The 24,153-nt window shown below is 39.2% G+C and overlaps 1 protein-coding gene across 7 annotated transcripts in view; it reads left to right on the forward strand.

Annotated features, from left to right (window-relative positions):
* Positions 1 to 24,153, forward strand: part of adgrb3 (adhesion G protein-coupled receptor B3) — a 112,987-nt gene that overhangs the window by 2,079 nt on the left and 86,755 nt on the right. For all 7 annotated transcript variants that reach the window (XM_023411687.2, XM_023411688.2, XM_023411680.2 and 4 more), the window contains exon 2: positions 290 to 1,058. In XM_023411687.2, the coding sequence (XP_023267455.1) occupies positions 305 to 1,058 (754 nt within the window). In that variant the 5' untranslated portion in view covers positions 290 to 304. The remainder of the gene's footprint in view (positions 1 to 289; positions 1,059 to 24,153) is intronic.

Consider the following 24,153-nt stretch of genomic DNA (forward strand, 5'->3'; position numbering starts at 1 on the left):
CCCCCCCCTCCAACACAGTAAATAAATAAATAAATAAATAAGAAATGGCTGAAGCCACCACAAGGTGGCAATGTTTGCACAAAGTATAGTAATGAAGGAGGCAGGATGGGGATGCAAAAGACACGTTGCTGAGGTTAAAGTGTCATTTTTTTTTTCCATTTTCATAGTAGGACGTGATAAGAAATGTGTGAAGCACATCAGTCAGGCCCGATAGAGATCATCTATCATGTTCCCTGTGTCCTCTGCTTTAACGTTCCTTTGTCTAATTCTCTCCCATCTCTCCTTGCAGGCCAAATGACATAGGATGAAGGCTGTTCGAAACCTGTTGATTTATATATTTTCCACCTATCTTCTGGTTATGTTTGGATTAACTGGTGCCCAAGATTATTGGTGTTCCACTCTGGTCAAGGGGGTCATTTATGGATCATATTCGGTGACTGAAATGTTTCCTAAGAACTATACAAACTGTACATGGACGCTGGAGAACCCAGACCCTACCAAATACAGCATCTACCTGAAGCTATACAAGCGAGACTTGAGCTGCTCTGAATATTCTTTGCTTGCTTATCAGTTTGACCATTACTCGCACGAAAAGATCAATGAATTGCTGAAAGTCAACGAGTCTATAGTGTACCTGTGCGATTCGAAGAATATTTATGTATTTTTGCTGTATGACAAGAATTTTGTTCAACTACGGAGAGTTTTCCCTTATGATTATAACGGATTGACGCCACAGAAGCTGGATGAGGAGGAGAAGTCTACTGTGGAGTTTTTGGTGTTGAATAAGGCGAGCCCTAGCCAGTTTGGGTGTCAAGTGCTTTGTACATGGCTGGAAAACTGCCTGAAATTAGAGAAAGGGACAGTGGAGACATGTGGGATCGTGTACACGAAATGCACATGTCCTCAGCATTTAGGCGATGGAGAATCAGAGAGTATGCTCATGCTCAACAACGTGGTTTTACCTTTAAATCCACAAACGGAGGGTTGCTTGTCTCCCCAACTACAAGCTGGGCAGGTCTGCAATCTCAGTGCAGAAGTGAAACGGCCTCCTAAAGAAGGTAAGTATCCTGTCACCTTCCTCTTTCATGCTGAAATAGATGTAGACTTATTGGACTACTGTATGCGTAGATAAGATGGTAATCATGTCAGTCAAATGTGCACGTCAATCACTCCCTTCTCTGCCCTTATTGCATGTTTGAAGTGTGATGGCCCATGAAACAAAGAGCACACATAGATATCTAGACCGCAGTTGGCTCAGAAATGTGTCAACTTCAAGAACAAGTTGGGTGCAGTAAAGACCACACCAGCACAAACCCAAACCACCTTATAGGGGGGTCTTTCATTTGGTTGGATTGAGTTCAAAATGCACTATCATTGCTGTGAATTTAAAATGGCTGTTTTTTGTACACATCAGCACAGAGTTAAAATGGCTGCGAATCCAAAGACAATTTTTTTTTGTGTGTGTTTATACATTTATGTCAGTGTCATCCATACAACGACCAACAGTGGTCAATATGGACACATCCCCTCGGTTGGTATTGGCATCTATGTCACATGGAGCGACTGGGATCATGGATGCAGCAGTGTCAGACTGGATCACATTGCTCATGCAATGGATAAGATTTAAGATCAAATCTGCAGAAACTAACAATTAAACATGTTTAGACTTAAAATCGCTGAATAAAAGAGTATTAAGTGTTTTCGAAGCTGTTCTGTTCTATAAAGATGCTACTTGTCCAGTGTTGCCATAGAGCAATGCAACGTGTTTTCACTGTATGTTGGAACTGAGCAATAATTAACATATAGTCAAGAGCTTACAGGAAAAAAAAAATGGCACTATCAGTAGACTCACTTGCAGCTGATAGTCACACATGTGCATGAAGGCATACATAAAACACTTTCATACATCCACACACATTCACAGCTGTCTCTTATACACATCTTGGGGGGCTTCTTTAGTTAACACATTTGTGTAGCTCTTTGAATTACAATGGGAGCACTTCTTGACACATAGCTGCTTGCAGTTTAACAGATAGCAGAAAGAAAACCCCCAGAGGAATATGCTACACACTTCAGAGGTGAGGTGCCGTTTACCGTGAGACATAAAAGAGGGACATTCATCACGGCACACTGAACCAAAAATAATGAGTCAACCTTTAGAATTTTTTTCTTTGGGGGGGGGGGGTAAAAATAATGATAGCTGGAATGTTATGGAGCAATCTCCCTTGTGGCACTTACCAAAACAACACTTGCTATAATAGCACCTTGGAGAACAGGTGGCAGTTTTCTAATCATGGAGAACAGGTGAGCATCGATTGCAGTAGTTCAGCTGTTTGGTTGACTCCTGCTGAGTGCTGCTACATGCTCCATCCCATTTTGAGGCATGTTTTTTTTTTTTTTTCCAAACTCACTCATACACACTTTTCTCTTGTAGAAATGTTAGACCTAGATCCGACTACGCCTAAGGTCTATGCTTTTGTAGGAGTTACTCATGCTCTAAATTTTCACATGATTTAATAAATGGCTAGCCTCCATCATGTTGGATGACAAACCCATTTTGAGTATCATTCACCTACCCTTCCACTAGAGCCTTTAAGCAATAATGCATACAGTTTCTGATGCAAATTACTATTCCAACTAACCCTGCAGTCAACTAGCATGTGCAGTAACATCAGGAAGTATGACTCAGCTGTGTATTTTTTCAGATAATTTAATCATTTAGCGAATCTTATGTTCTAATCATAAATTTTTACCAGGAAGCATTACGCTTATTTTCACAGAAAAGTCTCTGCTCCAAAACAACATTTGACATTTTTCTATCAGCATGTTAATAACAGCTTAAGAGCACAGCTTATTTTTTTTTTCTTTTCCCCCCCCCCCCCCCCTCTGAAGATTTTCCACAAGCTTCTATTTATAGGGTCAGTTGATAGGAGGTTTGAATAAATCCGTTTTCATCTGGATAACGGGGAGATCACCACTGGGTTTAAAAGAGCACTGTGTCTCCTGTGGCATCATGGTGACAGAGTGGGTGTTCCTGATGAAGAATAAAGCATTACAAACAGTCGACAAGGGCTCCATTTGATAAAATCGCTTGTCTTTGATCTTCTCAGTTCCTGGTAGAGGATGGCTTCAGAGCACATCAAAGAAAAGCAAGGCTGGAGGTTGTATACTCCAGCCATGCCACTGAAATGCCCCTCCAGTGTCTCGCGCAGACGGAGGGAAGCAACACTGTGCAGGTTAAAGCTCTTAACTATTTAAGGTGATTATGCAGACAATGGACCGACCGCATTCCTTGATGCTCTGGCAATTTAAAAAACCACAGTGACACGATGAAATCCTAAACAGATGTACTCCTTGGATGACTCATTTATGCAGTTTTATTTTTATCACATTCTCCCGTTTCATGAATAAAAGTTGTAAAAGGAGGCAGCACAATGGCACAGTGGCACTCACAGGAAGACAGATTTATTTCTCTGTCTGTCTGTTTTTTTCCTCTTTTTGTGCATGTGTGTTCTATGTTCATGTGGGTTTCCTCCCACATCCCACACATGCAAAATCAAGTAGGCTGTTTACTCTGAGTTGCCCATAAGTGAATGAGTAGCGACTGAATAGCTCTGATGTCCTGGTGTTCTTGGGAGCAGATAAATGAAAAATGAAAATCTTTTACAGATTCTCTATATTGTCATTAATTGAAATTTGCCTGGTGCAATATTTATTTTGATATTTAGCAAGATGTATCAAGATCACAAAGAGGCATTCAGTAGCGAAATAGCAAGTAGAACCGGATTTTTTAGTGCATGTGCTCACCCAGCCATCTGCCCTTTCCCTGTCCAGACTTGTGCAGATGCTGGTGTTTACATGTCTACAAGCTTAAAATCCTGCAAATTCCACATTGTACTGTTCAAAACATCCACAAATAGCACTTGGCTGTAGGAAATAAACATGATGAGGCATTGTCTTGTTTTGTGGCACTCTACACTGCCCTTGGCTAACGAACGGCGTCTCATTCTTTGTTCCGTTTGGTTGGAATTTTCCAGTTTTCAAGGATCAGGGTCAAGGAGTCTCATTGTTTGAGAGGAATGTGCTTTGTTGCACATCTTCCAAGGTCCTCGAACCGCGACACTCGTGTCAAGATTCCTCACCACTATAAGAAAGCTGTCTCATACAATCTAGGCTTCTTCTTCCAAACATCATTTTGATTCTGTCAGATATTTCGTATAACCGGGCCCACCTCTATACCCCCACTTTCTATTTCTGTGTTGTCACCGACTTATGGGTAATAGTGGGAAAAAAAGATGATAAATGTGGCAGTGACAGTAAGATGCCTTCTGGAGATTAGGGTTTATAATTTGTTTCAAACCCGATAATGCCACAAAAGAACTGAAGCTCATAAATATGTAAAACATTCAAATAAATATTTTATGAGTCCACAAAGTGGGCCTCTAAATTCATTGTTAGTACAAGAAGTAGGTTAGAAACGACTATGACATCCCAGATTTGAGTCCTGATCCTTTGTTTTTCACTTGAGAGAAAATTGTTCACACTTATGAACATTGATTTGACTCTTACATGCACTATGCAATATGTATAAAATATATCAGGTCTTCATTTGGATTCTTTAGCTTTGTTTATCATGGGTGATTAAAGTTAACGACCACAAAACTGACATGGAGGGAAAGAAATTTTCACATTTCTCTACTGCAGCAATTTTCATATCATCTCAGAAACAATTCCACCTTAAGACTAAATGCAGATGCTTATTTGAGCATTTGCAGATGCTTATTTGATCATCACGGCTTGTGACGATGCAGACCTTGTGCCATGTGGAAAATGGCAATAGGATTTTATTGGCAAATGAAATGTGTGTGAAGCGTTCTAATGCACTGTCACCCGCCAAAGTCCTGAGCACTGCAGCAGCTCAGCCTTGCTGCCTCACATAGTGAGGCCTTTTATTCACTTTGGATCTCAGTCAAGTCACTCAGTAGTCACACTGCATTATGCTCACCCCCATTGTTCAGTACACTTGGAGGCCATTTTAGTTCCAATTCAGTGAAGGAGAGAGCTCAGCTCAACAGCACAGAATCTGTTTGTTTTATCTTAGGCATGCATTGTTTGTCTTAAGCTATAGCAAATATCTTGACTATCCCATGTCCCAGTTACTCCTAAAATCCTGGGCTAAATTATTCCACCTTATAAGTATTTTAGCCCGCTGTAAACACTGATTCCATGTTGAGCTCTTGGATTGTTAGAAACAGTATTTGAGCTATGCCCTCTGTGTTCATTCTTCTGTATTAAACCTCCTGAGGCAGCTGTGGAAATGCTAAAGAAAGTTGTTAGGGAATGACAAGGTCAACACAAAGAGCGTGATAGACTGTAGGACCCTGAAGAATCAGCGTGAAAGTGCCAGCCATCTTCTTTGTCCATGAACTGCATATTAAATTTTGCCTATTCTAGAAAAAAAAAAGAAAAAGAAAAAGGGGGGTGATGCAGAGTGTGGCATGATTAAGTTTTATGCTGTAATCAATTACACAGCTTTGGGTCAGTTCTTGTCATGTTTTGTGAAAAACAGAGAAAAGAAAAATGCTGAAATGAGGTTAATATTATACCAGAAAATACTTCAGGATCTGCAAGACTGTGATTTGTAGGAGAAGACAGTGGAGTCTGGAAGCAAATGAGCAGTTCTTTTCTGCACGTGGCTAAAAGATACACATATATAAACTGTATATACTTCAAATGGCCCAGGTCACTGTTTCTGGATATAAAAATTCATGAGGCTCTGAGGTGACTCTTAACTCATTTTACACAGTGATATAAAACCACAAAAACTGTTGCCATGTTTAAAGTTCTGCCTAAAACACTCACACTGTCACACGTTGATGCAAATGGGCTCTTTGGAACCACAAAAGTCTCCATTTTCCAACCTGTGACAAATTTATGATGCAAGGGTCCACCACATGAGGCTTGGTGTGGCTTCTATTTTATATGGAGGGTTAAAGAATTAAAAAGACAAAACTTGTACTTGCATAATTATAATATCATCACATTCCTGGCAATTGTTTAGTTAACAATGTTCCCAGTTAGGTTCTTACAACAAGATATGTGGGCCAATATGCATGTTGAGTTTGTTTTGGTTATTTCTCGGGGCTCAGTCAGAAAATGAAAATGTCATATTTCTGAGCACTCAGATTAAAATGGGAGTCTAATCTCAGAGTTATCGTATTAATTCCCATCTCTCAGTTAGCCTCCATTACATGTTTAGGGCAGCTGGAACTGTCTGAATCCTCAGGAGTAAGAGTTTCTTATATTTATTTTTTCTCATTTGGTTAAAGCTGTTATATTTCCACAGCTGCACCAGTACAGCATGCTTTGACAGTTGCCTATGAATAGACCGGGCTGGGATGTATTAAATGAGAAAGTATTGATGCACAATGAATAGTTTATGTGGTTCTGTTCCACAGAGGTGCAGTATATTGATGGACAACTGACCAAAACTGAAAAGAATTCTGGGTACTTTGTTCAATCTCAGTCATAAAGCATTTCGTTTTTTCCCTCATTCAGTGTGGGCCGTGCTGTGATGCTAACAATGATAACCTGGCAGTTGGGTGGATGCAGATGATCCGCGAATACTGATGTTCATTTGACATGGATTTGTGATCTCAGTCTTGAGGCTGTGTTTCAACAGCGTGACAATTGGAATTCAGAGTGATAACTCTCCACTACCCAGACTGCGTATTGCAAACCACCTCCGAGTAAATTAAAGGCTCGTGTTGTCACAGCTGAACTGGAGACAGGATGCAATGAAATGCAGTGAGAGTCTGGATGAAAAACCTGAAATACAATTTAAAAAGTGTAGAGATGATTTATGGTTCTCAGACATCTAGAAAGCATTACACAGTATAAGAAGTGGTGATTACATTCCAGAAATGACTGCATGAATACATTTAAAGTTAACATGTCCCTAAATGCAAAGAAGGAAATGATGAAGCTCAAACTACTACCTCCAAATTAAAAAAACTGATTTTTGATGATTATTCACCTGAAACCGAAAAGTTCTGTGAGCTAAGTACATTTACACTGTGTTATACATTAATACATTATCACATTATATTATTTGTCTATTATGTTGATTCATTACCATATAAGTAGCATTTCACTGTTGTAGTTGGTGGAAAACTGTTGGTAAGATTCATATATATCAATACATCACATTTTATAAGATCATTATATATTTTGTAAAATACTCATCTGAATAGTAACGATAATAACTACAGTTGGCAATTATAATCATTTATTATTTATAATAAAATAATAGAGTACATGAAATGGTTAGTTAAGTTTATACTTAAGTAAAGTACTTGCATTACAGTTTCAGCCTCAAAACTGCATTTCTTAAATTAGTGCACCAACCCTGCAGGGCCCTTCTCAGCCATTTTTGCAGTGTCATGGAGGTGACAACCAGCTTTTTAACTTTACAGCCTACAATAACTACAATTGCAGTAAAATTTGTGAGTAACAGTTTGTTGCCTATAATAATGTCAGAGTACAGCAGGAACCGTAATCAGAGTAATGGGTTACATAAATGTAGTATCTAATTCTCTAATGTGAGGCAGCCAAAGCGCTCGTCCTTAAAACTGTAGCGCTTTCACCAGTAAAATCCTGCATCAGCAATGAGGAAACGTGTATGTTTGATGTATTAATGTGCGTATTCCACCTGTGTGCACGGTTTCTTGTTATGAATTCCAAGCAGTGGTAGATTTGTGTGCTTGCGCATCCGTGCCACACCAACTCCCACAACTACTCATAAATTCTTCTTGAAATGCCACAGATTCACCTTGTGTAGCGTTCAAGCTCTCGTTCAATTCTTTCAGCTTTCAGCCCCTTCAATAGAAATAACACAAAGCAACAAATATAAACCACCACTGCATTGTGAAAATGTTGAACTGTTGCTGGTTCGATACATTATATGAAGGGTTGAAATTACAAACCAGGTAAAGTACGATATAAGGAGTCGAGAAATAGCAGTTCTTTACCTGTCAGTGCTTGGTTTATTGCGCTTATACTTCTATCAATTTGTATAATTCCTGTCATTTTTTATAAACTTAATAACATGTGGTCTGTCCTCTAGATGGCTGCAGCGTAGGAAACATCTGTACATTGAAAAACATTAAAAAGGTTTTGAAATGTGAGATTATGTCAATGCAACACACTGTTTTGCTTAATGAATAATTTGCAGTGAACAGGTGTGAGGCAGAGCACTTCATGTTAAAGATCTTTTTCATGAGAACATCTTTTTTTGTTTCTCCACTGCAGAGGACTTATTTAACATCTCTATTTAGCATACTGGTGCTGCATCAATTTTGCCGTAGTGTGTGCATGGCTGAGGCTGATGCTGTTCTTTGTCAAAGGCTCCATACGGTATACTGTTGTGCTGTTTCATCACCGCAGCAGTGATGCATACTTATGAAAGATTTCCATTTGTAATTGCATGTCTTGCTTTGACATCACAGCATCCAGTCTCTATTTTGCAATTTATGAGTTAAAGATAAGTGGACCTTATGAATCAAAGGACTAGCCACTGTTGTGCTCTTGTTTCCTTTGACTTCAAAAAGGTTTCTATATGAATGCAAACATAACAAGTCTCTGTAGATGAAGAAGACTGTCTCATCTTCTTATTATACAAATTAGATTTGTTTATTGCCCTCATATGCATAATTCAATACAAACAATCATTTCTGATTCCCTGCCACGAAAAAGAAAATATTCCTGCTGTCTCATTCAGGAGAAAAGAGGGAACACTGTGAACTTGTTTCCATTATATCCAACTCGGACTGAGCATGAAGTGAAGGTTTGGTATCTTTGCCTTACAGCAGAAAGGAGCAATTCAGCTCATTGTAAAAACAACAATTGTGATTCTCAGTTGACAAATTCATTTTGAATGCAAAATCCTTCAGGGTGGGCCTCTGCAACTGTGTTATTCATCCTTCTGAGAAAACATGAACAACATTCATAAGTGCGCTGCAGCTTTGCCCTACAGTTCTGAAGCGAGGGCGAATCTTTGAAGCTCTTTAGTTTGGATAAACACTGTCAAATGTCTTGAACATTTCTTGTCATTTTTTAAAAGAAATGAGATATAAAAAAACAAAACATTCTCCACCTTTTGTGTGGGCTGGCTTAAAGTGGTAAATTTGATCAAGCCCTTTTTGTGCGGTGCCAGAGATGTTAATGTAAAATATGCACTGCTTTCAGCCTCTCAGTTACATGTTCCTGCATTTCAACCCAGTTAGTTTTGGCCTGTCACTGGATGGCTATTTCAGCCCACAGAGGAGATGCATTTGCATAAACATCCACCCACAAAACCTGGCAAATGAGTCTGTCACTCAAAGACACTGTCTGTGTGGTAAAGTGGAGGCAAAATCCAATTCTTTTTCTCAAGGGGCTTCTGTAGCTGCTCTCACTGGCACTCCCTCTGCAGGGTACGGCAAGTGTCCTCATGTAGCTGTAATGGATGCTGCCTTTAAACTTACATGGCATACTACGGCAGCATACACACTTACATATTACGTGTCATATAACAATATCATGCAGTCTACATATGAGTTTTACATCTTCAATGCAGTAAGAATTTAGAAAATCAAAACTGTATTTTTCATTATAATATTAATCAAGAATGATGAGCCCAGAACTTCTCCTAATTCAAAATAAGGGAAATCACACTGTTTTCAGGAAAATCCAGACTCAATTCATGACATTTTTTCTCCTGTACCAATCTGCACACACAATTTCTATTGGCTGCCCATTTTTCCATCCTTACCAAATAACCATGGGCAGGCTTTCTTCTTGCTTTTGCTCAAAAGGAACCCAAGTGCCTCTCAAAAAGACAACATTAGGAGTAATTAGAATTTTAAAAAAAAAAGTCATTTTTGAATTTCCTTTGTAACCAAACCTTCTCTTGAATGTGAAAACAATGCAACTGAAAACAGCAGCTCGTGAACACCCCGAGTTCTTTGGAAAATTAAAACAGGAGTGTAAATAAAACTTACATAATGTACTATAGGACAAACAAGAATAATTAAAGTTGTGCATCTAGCCATGTCAGTGTTCAGGCAAAATGTGTTTTGTCTTAAAAAGGGTGCATTATGCTTACTGGCTATTAAGTCTAACAGAAAACAACTATCTCAGAATGGCAAGACTATATTGTATGAAACTAAATGACAATATTTAATTTCCTGCCGCTCGGGGTCGCTCAATCAAAGCAACAACCAAAGACCAACTTTTTACCGGGAGCTGAATTATCCACAGAGGTCTCCCTCCTCCCCAAAATAAACAGACCCAGTAATTAAATTTAGCAAAAATGATGAATAAAGCAGTTTCATGTCAGGACGTCTCGGAGGAGCTGGGAGCTGAGCTCACCTTCCAGACGTCCAATGATTACAATCCTTTTAAAATATAGAGTTAAAAATGACAGAGATCTAAAAAGTGTATCGTAAAAATGTGGCTTAAAACTGGATAAAAAGTCAGTTTTTGACAACCACAGCGCTGACGGATGCAGAAAGGTATGACGCCATTGACAAGCAACCAAATGAAACGGACAGTTACCTTGACTACAGGTTTTCTAGGTTTGAAAATGACTGGAGACATTTGGTACAATGTAAATACACAATTCAAAAACAATATATATATATATAACATACGTGTCGTCAGTTTCAGCTTTTAAAACACAATGTCATCCATAGTTCACAGAGATATTCAAAGCCAACACACTAATCAGAATGTGTCATACACACCAGCTGGCAGCATACAGCACAATTATTATTAATAAAATATACAATGTTAATATAATATATGTAAGAAAATAAATAATTTTGATTATTAAATATCACAGTCGTATAAAAAAGTTTTTTTAAACCATACCATTTGTCTCATTTTCTAAATGGTCCAGTTTCGAATCAGGTGTTTGTACAGGACTAAACATTGCACTGCAGCTATAAGAAATGCTAATGAAACAAAGACTGCATAGAACTGTTATATTTTCTTTGTTGTTTGTTTGTTTGTTTTTACTTCAGGAATACAATTATTAATTGAATGGTGGCACTAATGCCTGACAGATGCGTGATGGGATATTTGAGTAGAGGCCACTGCGGAAAGAAGACGGCTGACATTTGCCTGCACTGTCTGGATGTTTCCATGGAGCATTGAGGATATTCAGCTCCTCTCACTGTAAGGCGAAGTGTTACGTAACGTAGAATGAGATTTAGAAAATTATCACTCTGCAACACTCTCGTGGCAGATTGTCAGCTCGTCTACAGTACAGCTCTCCCTCCTCAAATGATAATAATAGTAATAATAATAATAATAATAATAATAATAGAGGCTGAATATATGTAAATAACAGCTATTGGAAACATTCATATTTGACATATCCAGATAGGGATATAGGGTCTATTTCATCAAGTCTGGACACATGGGAACTTAATTTTCAAATCAGATTTAAACCACATTCATGGCTGTGTAGAAAATCTAATTTGAGTAGAATTCCTGGATACTGCGTGTGTCACCGGCTGCCTGTTTCAATCAGACTTCAAACTGTCCTCCGCTCAAAAAGCAACCACCTCACAGCACTGATGTCACATCCACAGCATGGGGAGCCTGCCAACATGGCTGCATATCTTAAAACTCATCTGTCACTGATGCCGTGTGGTGCGGTGGCAGACTTCTGCACCACAACCACATATTGCTATGGCATGAAGAGAGAGACGGGTTTTTATCTCATCTGGCCCGCGGCATGCTCGTCTGACTCTGGTCTACCAGTTCACATACCTACACGCTGCTGAGTCATTACTATAACAACCAGTGCAGATGGGTTAACACTGCCTGAATATACACAACTCATAACTGATCACTTGCAAACAGCAGTGTGGACAGTTAGTCCTTAAATTGGATTGGAGACACAAATGTGATTTTCCAGCAGTCTGGATATTGTCTTTCTGCAAGATAGCTTCAATCCACTGTCTTTGCCGTTGCTGCACACTACCTTATCTGTGGAGACCATTATCAGGTTGCAGCAATTCCATGATGCATATGAGCATTTTAAAAATGAATCATGTAATTGTGTTTTTTTTTTTTTTTTTTTTCCAAAGCTGCCATCACATTAGATAAGGTTTGGCCGTGTTTAGGCAACTGAAAGTCGCTGACTGAGCTCAGGGAAAGACCGCGCTCACGGTGCCAGATTCATGTGACTTGCTGTGTTATAGGAAAATCACACTTCGCTTTTGGATGAACGTAAACATAGCTCATTTTCACCTGCTTCAACAAATGGCTCACGCTGTCATTTCCCCCAAGAGGACAGCCTTTTTGTTTACCAGCATTTATTTAGCAGCAACCTACAAACTATTCAAAAGTAGAAGCCATATTTCTGCCAGTGTGCATCGTAGTGAGGGCATACGCTTTACTTGAGTATTTAATATCACAAACATGCTCTTTCCTTAAATAATCCTTAATTGTTAATTTACTCACAATCTCCTTGAAGTCTCAATGGAAGCATCAGAGTGAGATCTCTAAACACAGGGAAATGAGCAAATCGCACTCCACCAAATTAGTGAAAGTCTGCTGCAGGGAGCCCTTTCCATTTAGCCAATACAGAGGACACATCAGACGGTTAGATGCTCTCTGCAGTATTGTATTAAAGAGAAAGAGCTTCACAGCACAGGGGCCATAATGAAATGTGACAGATAAATCAGAAGCATTTGGGAAATGGCTTCGGATTACTGCATCAATACAGTGGCACCACAGGTAGCCCAGACTTCCCAAACCTGTTCTGTTTTAGGAGCGCCTCCGGTAAAATCCAGCAGTGGGGCTTGGTACTTTGTATCCTCTGACATGGCTGGTTTGTAATTTAAGTTTTTATACGTAGGTCTCAAACACAAAACTGGCTACAGTGTGTTTAAAAAATGAAAGCAAACAGGCATGGAGTCACAGGTTTCTGAGAATTACAAAGTGTTGCACACACTGTGCAGTCTCATGCTTTCAAATATGAATTTCAGACTATTCTTACATCTGAATTCTTAAACTGTAACTTTACACCAGCTGTAAATCTTTCTTTTTTTTTTGCAGGCTGTTTAATATTCCCACCTTGCTGCAATGATATACAAGTGTCCCCAGGGTGCATTCAGTACTTTGTGGCATCGCTGTGTGTGTGTGGGGGGGGTTTCAGCTGCAACAAAATGTTTAATAAGAAGAGGTCAGTGTAACAGTAATCTCCAGTGTGCAGTTAAGATATACATACCTCAACCATGTGAAAGAGCAGACTACTATGTAAATACAACCAGTAGCATGTGCAGAGTGTTTGTCATTGTTGAATTAATGGGCACATTCAAATGCTCACAAAGCCAAAGGCAGGATTTATAAAAGTATATTTCCTAGTTTGAATGGTGCAAACAAACAAATAAATGACACAGAAAAAACCTGAACAGACGCCATCGAGTAGTGACGATCTTGCCCTGAAACACTCTGGAATGAAGCTGCAATGGTTGTCAGAGTTCATCTGTTATTACCGTCCTATACAGTATCAGGCCATGATTGAATTATGCAAGAGGTCAACCAAGCAGCGACTGAGTGGCAGCCTTGCTCCCTCCGACGTCTAGTTTGGTGTGAGGCAAAGTGATCATTACTGGAAACTGTACCAACTGCTGTGGCCTCCGTAACGACTTTGGATGATCTTATTATCTGAATTTGATATATGCCTCTAACATGCTATTCATAATGTGCCCCCTTTTTTTTTTTTTGGTCTTAAACAATGTTTTCCTCTGTCAGATCCCAGTATATCTCAAAATTCAGACCCATGTTTCAATATATACAAATGCATTTAGTCAGTTTAAGGAATGAAACATTAATGGTATATTAAATATCAGCTCCACAGCATTTGTATTAAATATTAAAAGCATTTATTACATTTCATAGGCTCATTTTTGCATCTCCTGTGGCAAATAATTTATCTTAGCAGTGGCTGCTAGCAGTTAACTGTTTGATACAAGTAGTCATGACTATTCTGCTACAAAAGATCTACTGTAGTTAGTATTTTTATGTGGTAAGGGACTGCTAACAGGTACTTTTATGCATCTGAAATGTCTTATTGTGATCTTCAATTTGTTGATGCTTAATTTTGGCTCAATGTGATCATCAAAATCAAAGCATAACTTCGATTTTACATTTGCCTTCAAAGACTAGTTGGATTAACTTCTATTTCCTCCAGTTGTGCAGTCTTCTGGAGAGTGTCTGCCATCCTGGATATGATGCAAATCTAATATGGCTGGCATGTAAATTCTGTGTTCAATGTAATCTGTTTAGTCTTTGATTTGGTGCATTCAAAGACACCTTTGTTTCCAAAGGAAACATTAATAGACCATTTCTATGTGTGAAGCAGTTTTACAAGCCTTTGATTTTGTCGCTTTGAAACGTACATCTATGAAAAGAGGTCACAAGACACACAGCTGGTGTGTGTGTGAGTGTGTGCATGTGTATGTGTGTATTATATCACGCTAATGAATATAGAGCAAATGGCACTGAAGTGATAATGTAGAAAATAATCACCCTGTGATTCTTACCCCTCCTCTGAGCTGCATTCGGTTTCTGTCACTATTAATAAACATTTCTTGCACTTCTACTTCAGTGATGACTCAGTGCATTACAAAATTGTCTTTTCTTGTGCTGTGCATTTGTACTCGCTTTAAAAGTTAAATCCAAACGCAGCGCATACAGAATATCAAAACTTCCAGGCGGAAGCCTTACCACCACAGTTGTTAAATAGTTTTACTTCATATGCATGCACAGTAGGTTTTTGAATCAGAGTTCAGCAGGGGGCACTGTAAAAGCTGAAAGGAAAACCTTCGCCAAGCTTATTTCAAATTCTGAAGGATTCAACAACATCAGTATTCCTTGGTCAAAAGCCGTCTCGCCACTGTGCTCTACGATGTTTCAATGCAGGGATGATGGCTGGAGGCCATTACTTGGTGGTCATCCTTGTGCATCAACTAATCATGTGGTCGCTCACTCATACCTTCCCCACCCGAACCCTCCCCCATTTTTTTTGCACTGTGCCTAAATAGTTTTGAATCCACACAATATATGTAAAAAAAAGAATACATAAATGGATGCATCACTTTTGGTTTATGAGCAAAATATTTTGATTCATATGTTTAGAGATGTATTTATTCAAACATCTGTAATTCAGTGCTCTTCTGTTTGAGATGTTGGCACACAACAGATGCCACAGCAGAGGGTTAGTAATAAAGTAAAATCATAATGGTTTATTGATTCGTTCCTTCCAAACATCGTTTTTTATATTCACAGATAGACTGTTACTGCATCAACAAAAAAGTCTCTGAGTTAATTGAGGTTGATTTGTAGTGATTTCACCACACAAACATTTCATCTCAAAATTAAAAGTCTTGGACGTAGACGAGATGAAATTCCATGAAGACAAAAATCTTTTCATGACGGGAAGCCGAAATTTCATTCGTGTGGCACACTGAAGTGTAAAATTTCAATCCTGCGAATGCACGGCACCCTCACTTGAAATAACAATATTAAACAAACCCTCAATTTTGTGTGTTAATGACGCTAAGAACACTGGTATCCATGGAAACCATTGCTGCAAATGGATCATGCATTCAGAGCCAGCTATGCCATACTGTACTGCCTCTTTAATCATTGTTCAAACTGAGGGATCCACAGATGCTGTACATACAACAGCACTCACTTAATAGAGCAAACGCTGCCTCTGCAATGAAAAGTACAGGTTTTTAAAAGGCAGTTCTGTCAAAACAGACTTTTGTTGAAAAGAGCTGGCTTAAGACCATCTTTTCATCGAAGTCAGGCTACAACAAATATCAAACTGTGCTGTGTGTTGTAGTTTCGCTTTGGCACAAGATAAAAAAAAAAGAAAAAGAAAAAAAGAGTGGAGCACATGACACAAATTCAATTTTCTTCAAGGCAAAACTCAAACACGTCAGTTCAAAACACCCCTGCTAAACTAAGCTTCTGTTTACATGCTTTGTGTCACACTGTTTTCTGTGATGTTTCTATTTCTATATGTTATGGAGAAAATGTGACTGAAGCAACGGTTTTGGATGTAATTTGCGCTTGCTGGTGCACATGCACATTAGTGATGGTAGTGTTAATGGGGGTGAGAGAGTTTGGCCCCTTCTCCTTTGACCTGATTAAGATATACAGTAAAACACCCAAATAGTAGGCCAAGCCGTAATTTGCACGAGCAACCAAACTGATTAGTCCCATGATTCATTTGATGCAGGCTAATTTGGAAACCATTAGCAAAAGCAATTTATTTGCCAGATCTGATTAATGTATGCTGTTAACACAAACCAAGGTAAAAGTGTTCAACTTTTACATTTCTGCATTAAGGATCTGTCACAGTACAACACTTTCAGTAAGAACTGTCACTGTTGCTAGGGGCAAATAATTTATATTAATTTAGCAATTTTTCGCATTGATGTTTCACATGGTTGATGCCATCTGTACGACCTTTTAAAAAAAGAATACGATTGAATTTGAGTGTGATTTTGCCATTGGAAAAGTGGTCAAAACAGTGCTCATTCACTCGTGTGTGTGCCCGAAAAAATGCATGACATTACAGTTACTGCTGCTGCAGGGCTACTAAAGAGTGATAGAGACATTTCAGCTCTCTTCAGGCACCCACACCGGGAACTGCACTGTGGGTTTACCGCTCTATGGGCACATTTCTATGAAAAAATGTCTATAGCCTGCTCTCACACAGCAATCTAAAGCTATCATTTAGCAGGTGCTTTGGAGCCTTGAGATCCTCCAGTTTAAGAGCTCTGCTCCTCAGACCGTCTTCCCTAACCATCAGCTCAGCGGTGTCCACAGCTCGACTGTTGTGATGTTGTCTCAACAGTTACTGAAGTGCAATAATTGCAGCTTTTTTTTTTTTTTTTTCCCTCTGATGTGAGGTGACAACTAGAGGAAGGGGCCGCAAGAAGAGGATTAGCAGCGAGACTGAGAGAATACTTTGCTATTTGGCAGAGTGAAAGTACACATACTGAATTGCGGGAACAATCAAAGGATTATGTAAACATTGTTCTTTGTGGGTGTCAAGAGATGCAGCGTTGACATTTTTTTTTTTTTTTTTCAAGTGGTTCTAGATAAGCGATAAGGCCTGAATATATTTTCATACTAACACAGGAGCTTGTTTTGTTGCCTCTTGTCTTACGCTTTCACTTCAGAAATTACAGGGTTCACCTTAGCTTTGCAACCATAAAGACTAATCAACATCTTTAAGGTCAGTGGTGCCTCATATCTTTGACCCGAGTGACAGATGAAAAATAGTGCCTGAAGAAGCTGACTTTGTTATCTGTGTCCTGAGCAGACTGAGGCATTACAATAGGCCTCGGAGGTCAGGGTCAGTGGACGGATGCAGAGATTGCTCATCCTAATGTCAGCGCATATAACAGCAGCTTGTTCCAAAGTGTCCATGTCTGTGTGACCCTATTATGGTAAGTCTCCATCCACGAGGCCTTATACTGTTTAGTCCATAAGGTGAATTTCACCCTCCATTTGCTATTACAGTCTCCACCCTCCAGTCTGTGTCGCACTTCTTATAATTTGCACATCTTACAGATTGCTGATTAGAGGTCTCTTTCCCAGAGCTATATTAGCTGTGACATATGTTGCTGGCACAGCAGTAAAGAGTGGACAGGAGATGTTAATGAGTTACAGATTATTGGTGGATGCTTCCTCACAGCACCGCTGTTGGTTAAAGGAAGGAACTGAAACTGGAGACAAAATTGAATCAATAGAATGTTTAAAGGCCCTGAAACAACAAGTCCACCGACATCGACAACCGTATAGTCTGTATGTCCCTACCCTCTGATGCAGCCCATAGCTCCTGTGTGCCTGCTGCTGGAGGGGCGCTATTACAGGAGAAGTGTTATTATCAATAATCATTCAGTATTATAAGTGAAGATCTTTTGGTTATGGACTGATGGCTGGACAAAACAACCTAACTGAAGTAAATGACTTGTGCTTTTTACCATTTTTAATTATTTTCTATTTCAACTGAACAAGTAATCAAAAAGATAATTGACAGACTAAATAATAAAAAATGATAAATTGCAGCCCTAAACTGTATCAGTGATGAGGTAGGTAGTCTCAGTGTATTATCGCAAACCCACACAGGTGTATGCACACATACCTGGCCACACAAACAGGCACAAATGGCAAAAAATAAATCAGACCAAGACCTGCAAGATCCAAACCAACATGATTACATGAAGGACTTATACAGAACTATAATGGAAACAAAAGCTTTAGTCACATGTCACATAGTATGAAAGTGTGCATTAAGTCTTAAATTTACTATTGATGAACGTGTTGCATTGACTTGCATGTGCCATAGAGGACCAATCAAACACAGGTGAGAATATTCATTCACATATTCTTTCAAATCAACTCGTGTAGTTCATGTAAAAATGTTTCCTCACTGAGTTTAAACAACTGCAATGAGCAGAGACCTGGATGTCGGCTACTAGAGCCTCCATCGGCTGGATTTTCCCCACACTTGCTTCTCTATTGCCTGCACTCACCGAGGAAATACTGTGATTAAATTACATCAGAAATTTTCCTTAGGGTCTCGCCGAGCTCAACGAACCATTCTCAAATGTATTTGACAATTCAGATATTGAGCCAGGAGTTATTTTGACAAAGCGGGCGAGCAGAAGTGTGGATGGTACTGGGCGGATCATTATCAAAGTGGTGATACCCTCGAACACACAAACACATGAACCACATGTCAAGAGAGGTGCAGGCACTGCAGGCAGCTGTTGCTGTTACTAGTGCAACAGGGTTTCGGTATGAAATGTACTACAACACAGCGTTAAATAACAGTATTGCATCAGGTCCATTTTGCTTGTGCTATGAGTGGAGGAAACTCAGAATATTGCAGAATGAAGCAAGAGATTTTAAGTTATTTAAATGATAGTTTGAAAAATGATGTAATGACTCATTCATGATTTGATTTAGTGGGACTGATAAAACTCAAACTATATAATCATACAAGAATATGCATAATTACAGATTTGTTTCACAATTAGCATATACAAGTGCATTGAAAGTAATCTGGTGTTCCTCAAATATCAAATACAATGTAATGCAGCATCTTTTATGCTATTTGCTTTTGACTCTCCTCAATATTTTTTTCCTTTTATGTTACAATCTCGCTGTGATTTGAATTACTAGAAATCTTAACGTTCTTTGAGCTGTGATTGACTTCACTGCCTCACCATCACCGCGTGGAAACATTCTTTTTTTTGTCAATTTGCAATTTCCTAACCATGCCGCGGAGCTGCTAAGAGGGCTCTCATGTGGGTTACTTTATAAAGGCACAAAACACACTGAACAAATGTCTCTGTATGCTTTCCGCCCTAAGGCCACATTTGTTCACAGAGAAAATCGTGGAACACTATTTTTATGTCCTTGAGGGAAGAACACATTTGGATGTTTGGCCAGTACTTTATTTGTGCCTGTCCTACAAACGCCCTCCATCAATTTCTTCTTGCGTTCGTCTGAAAAAGCATTGATTTATTGGCCTCACAGCATTTTTGGACATTAACAGTGAAAAAACAAATTTGATCTCAGAGGGAGTGTTGGTTTGTGTCCATTCTTGCAGCATGTCAGGTGTGTAACTCCAAGCCTGACTGAATTCCCAGATGGACTGAAGCCATCAGCGCTGGCCAGACAGATGAATCTAAAGCAAGCAATGAGATTTCTGCCGGAGTCTGCCTTTCAGGACAGAACGGCGTTGGTGAACTTAGTGTGAAAGAGGTATTTGGTCTAGACAGTGTCTCCCTGCTTTTAATGCACAAAGCTGAGGCGTTGCTTAGGAGGCCCCTCACGTTCTGGGGTAGGGCAAAGCCTGTCCAACAGGGAATATCAGAATACCTCCCATCTTTAACAAAAAAAAAAAAAAAAGAGGAGCATGCTGATTCTATTTAATTATTCAAGACCTCGGACTGGCAGGATAAAATAAACGCCACCCATCAGATAATGTCAGAGCTTTCTTCTACAGAGTAAACACCCACACAAATCTGTCACTACCGTTGTATTTTAATGCTAGTTTCTCATGAGATTTGTCCATTTCAAAATGTGACCTGAATGTCTTTGGAGAAGTGCTACATGTATTTAACCCTTTTTAAACCAAGAAAAAAAGTCAATTTATTTGGAAATATAAAGATTTACAGCAACATTTCTAAAGTGGCACACCGATAAAATAATTACTAAGCCATAACAACTATTCCACACCAAAGCTTTATCTCTGATGTTGTGTAGAAACTGTTTGTATCAAGCTTCACAGTCAAATTCATATAATTTATATATATATATATATATATATATATATATATATATATACACTGCAAAGCAAGTTTTCTGACCAAACTCACAGGCATGTTTGATCACAGAGGGACCAAGTGAGGACCAGCAGCTTCACTTTATACAGTATTAAATTATGCTGTAATTTTGTGCCAATAACCAATAAAATGGCATATTTGCACACAATCATTGGAACTAGCACTTGTAGCAAAAGATTTAAAAATGTTTGTCAAAACCAATCCTGACCAAATTCTTGCTTTTTGCTTTTTCGATTTTGCCGTCTCCTACTTCATGTTTCCATAATCACCTTAAGAAACGTTGACAAAAGGTCCCATTCAAGATAGTTTTGCCTGTCAGTCTCATTTTAAATTTCTTCTCTGCAATGAATTGAAAAAAAAATAAAAAAAATAAAAATCAAGTTTACCTGGAAACCATAAATTAGCCTTCACTGAAATATTTTTTGCATTTAAAGGCTGACAAAGGCACCAATGCCATGTTTTCATGAAATGTTGAAAATAGTTAAATTAAAGTAAATTGGCTTGTGGGCATTACATTATGTCCCCATTCAAGCTGAGCTTACCCCCACTGGAGCTGTATTTCTGCGTCTGTTATGCCAGCGTTGTGCTAGTTCTGATCATCCCCAGGCTCGTTCTGTTGAAAATTGCAAGAATCAGCTCTGATAGACAAGAGCGGAGGAAAGTTTGCGCTTTAAAGTCTGCACAGCAACAATGGGGGAGTGGGAGAGAAAACGAGATCAAAGAGCTAAATCATGAAGCCACATGTTTTAACACCAGCTCCCAAAAGCAGATCAATGATGAAAAATCAAGCACCAATCCTCTTGTTAAAAAAAAAAAAGAAAAAAAAGAAAGAGAAGTACCTCAAAAATAGCTACATTTCTCTTTTTTAATGATAAACTGTGTTTCTAAAATGTCCAGAATATGACAATACAACAGTTCAGATTCAGTGCAGCTGATGCTTCATCAGATGCAATTTCCTTTTCCATCCATTTCTGATGCTGTTCATTGGACTACAGTTTGCTGGCTCATAATGGCGTGGATGTTTGTCTGAGTTGACTAATTGGCCTGTAATTGTGGAAACAAACACATGTGAAGCCCGCATGCTGTACAAGGTTACACTTTGCTGCAGACTTTTGAATTTTGTAGTGCTTTCCTGTTGCAGTAGAAGACGAATGTACATTGCATTTATCATCTTGAATTTTCTTGGTGAGAAAGACTACAATCACGCCTGATTTAAGATGTGAGAGTAGGATTTCTGACTCCATTGAAACAGGTAATAGTAACATGAATCAGCTGTAGCCATTTGCTCTATTAATTTGCTCACCACCATCTTTATGTATGTCGTGAACATTATCCAATATGTGTGTTACATGTACAGCTTGTTTGGTTGATGGATATCATAGAAGCGAGGAGAGGGTTTAAGATGCAAAAAAACAAAACAAAACCAAAAACAAACAAACAAACAAACAAACAAACAAAAAAACAGTTGTGAGCCAGATTGAAAATCACAGTACACTGCCTGTCCCCAGCTTTCCGAGCAACCAGGACACCCCATGGCATGTTATATTTTGATATTTTCATAAACATGTCCTATATTAGCTTGTCCTCCAGCACTTGTGACATCAGTCTGACTGCAGCAGTCTCCCTTCATATCTTGGCTTTGCCTATTACACTTTGTCTGACTCACCAGTGGAAAGTGCCTCCCAGCTGGCCATAGGCTGACACTCTCTTCCACCTCATTACCAGGAAGGCCAGTGAATGAAGTGAATGCCGCCTCCTAGTTTAGTTAGAGGTTGGCCCCCTGGGCTGTTCAATACCTTATGTCATTTACCTCAGAAAACAACTAAGAAAACAGATATAACGACCCAGTTAGACAAGTATCATGCAGCTGCGATACTTCTTTTGAAATTTCATAGTTGCTTGCATGAGATGAAAATCCTGACTGCATATATTTCCATTTTTTCAATACGCCTCTTGCAGAACAGTGATTTTGTCAGATGCTGGCTAGAGAAGGAATATTTATCCCCTCGATACTGGAAGAATTCTCCCCCGTCACCGAAAGGCATCAGACCCAATTCATATTCTCACATCTTAAATGAACCACAATGTATACTGAAATTTCCTCTGTGCATTGTGCTTAAAAAAAAGACACACACACATTTACAATGCATTTAAAGCAGATATGATTGACACTAAATATTCATGCACCCTCTCCAAACACTGCATTGGATGTAGATCTGTAGCTCCTGCAACATTAAACCAGTAATTTGTTGACAAAATGATCTGGGCCATGATAATGCATGCTGCTGTTTGTTTTGGTCTGTGAGCCTGTTTTGTGTACAGTGAGAGTAGTCATAGCTCATTTCATTCTTAATACAAAACAAAAACACGATACATTATTTTTTTTTTTAACTCCTCCTAGAACATTAATTATGTTTTGATATAATGGTAGTGTTATTCTGTTTTAATGAGCTATGCAGGAAGGACTGCTAGCTGCCAAAATAAATTTAAAACCATCGATTCAGGTTCAAATTTGAATGTGGCTCAATCCTACTGTACAGTCATCTGCTGCACTCTACTAAATTTCACCTGTCACGTCTTTTTAAAGGCCATTCCCTGTTATTAGTCGGTTGTTTACAGCGAAAGCATCGGGTCACCTTTGTTGCTCTCAGGGGCCACGCCAGCTCTGCAATTTGAAATTTTGCCATTTTGCTAAAGAGACTTAATTATGGATGGGCTGAAGCGAGCATTTATCATATTTCTCACCCAATATTATGACATATTTGTCAGAGCATTAATTTAGATTAATGGCATGGGGAGGGTTTTGGGTGATCTGCAAAGCCCTTCAGAGCTCATCCCTTCAGAGTCAGATGGTTCTAATGAAGGTGGTCTGTACAGTAGGCAAATGTGTCACAAACCTTTAGCTCGTAAAATGTATTTGAGGTGCTGGACAGTATATGCATATTCTGTTAAAAAGACAGTGGCAATGTTCAATAGGCAGTAATTGCCCAAGCCTTCATCCACCCACCTAGGTATGTGCATGGAATTAAGAGGAGGCAGGTGCTCAGTCCAAAAATAAATAAAATGAAACAGTGAGGGGGGACAAGGGGGGGAAACTGTTCTTTAGATAAGAAAAGAAAGAAATAGGTTAGTTAACATGGGAACAGTTACCTCAGACAGCCTCAGTGACCTGGGTGTTCATCCTAATTTTGAATAATCTCACATTTAAAATCAGCACTCTGCTCCATTGACAGAAGAGAGCACGGCCTCCAAAATGTGATGAAAGTAACTCCCATTAAAACCTTATTTCTCAGAGATTTAGTCGGACAGTTGTTCGAGCACTACACCTGGACTCCATCCATCCACATGCCCTTTCGACCATCACCTTAGCGCCAGCATCCTAGCGCAGCGCGCCGAGAATGCCTGCATCATTCAAATGCATTTTGTGTCTCAGTTATCTGTCATGCAGAGGGCTGTCAAGTGCCATAAAAAGGTGGGTGGTGCTATCGTGTGCTTCCCGCCTGCTGCTGAACTGAAATGAACTTGACACATAAGCAGGAGCGCATAAACATAGGATGGATATTTGTTGTGAGTGTGGATGGCAGGGTAGGGGCGGATGCATTCTGGACGTTTACAGCCTCTCCTGCCCACTTTCATACACATAACAGCTGTGTGCTGTTACACACTGTGCTCACAATACTGCATGAGTCAGGATTTTTGGGATCTGCAGTGACAAGCT

This window comes from Seriola lalandi, unplaced genomic scaffold (genome assembly GCF_002814215.2).
Source record: "Seriola lalandi dorsalis isolate HSWRI2012SDOR001 ecotype SW California unplaced genomic scaffold, Sedor1 jcf7180002054470, whole genome shotgun sequence".
Taxonomy (NCBI): Eukaryota; Metazoa; Chordata; class Actinopteri; order Carangiformes; family Carangidae; genus Seriola; species Seriola lalandi.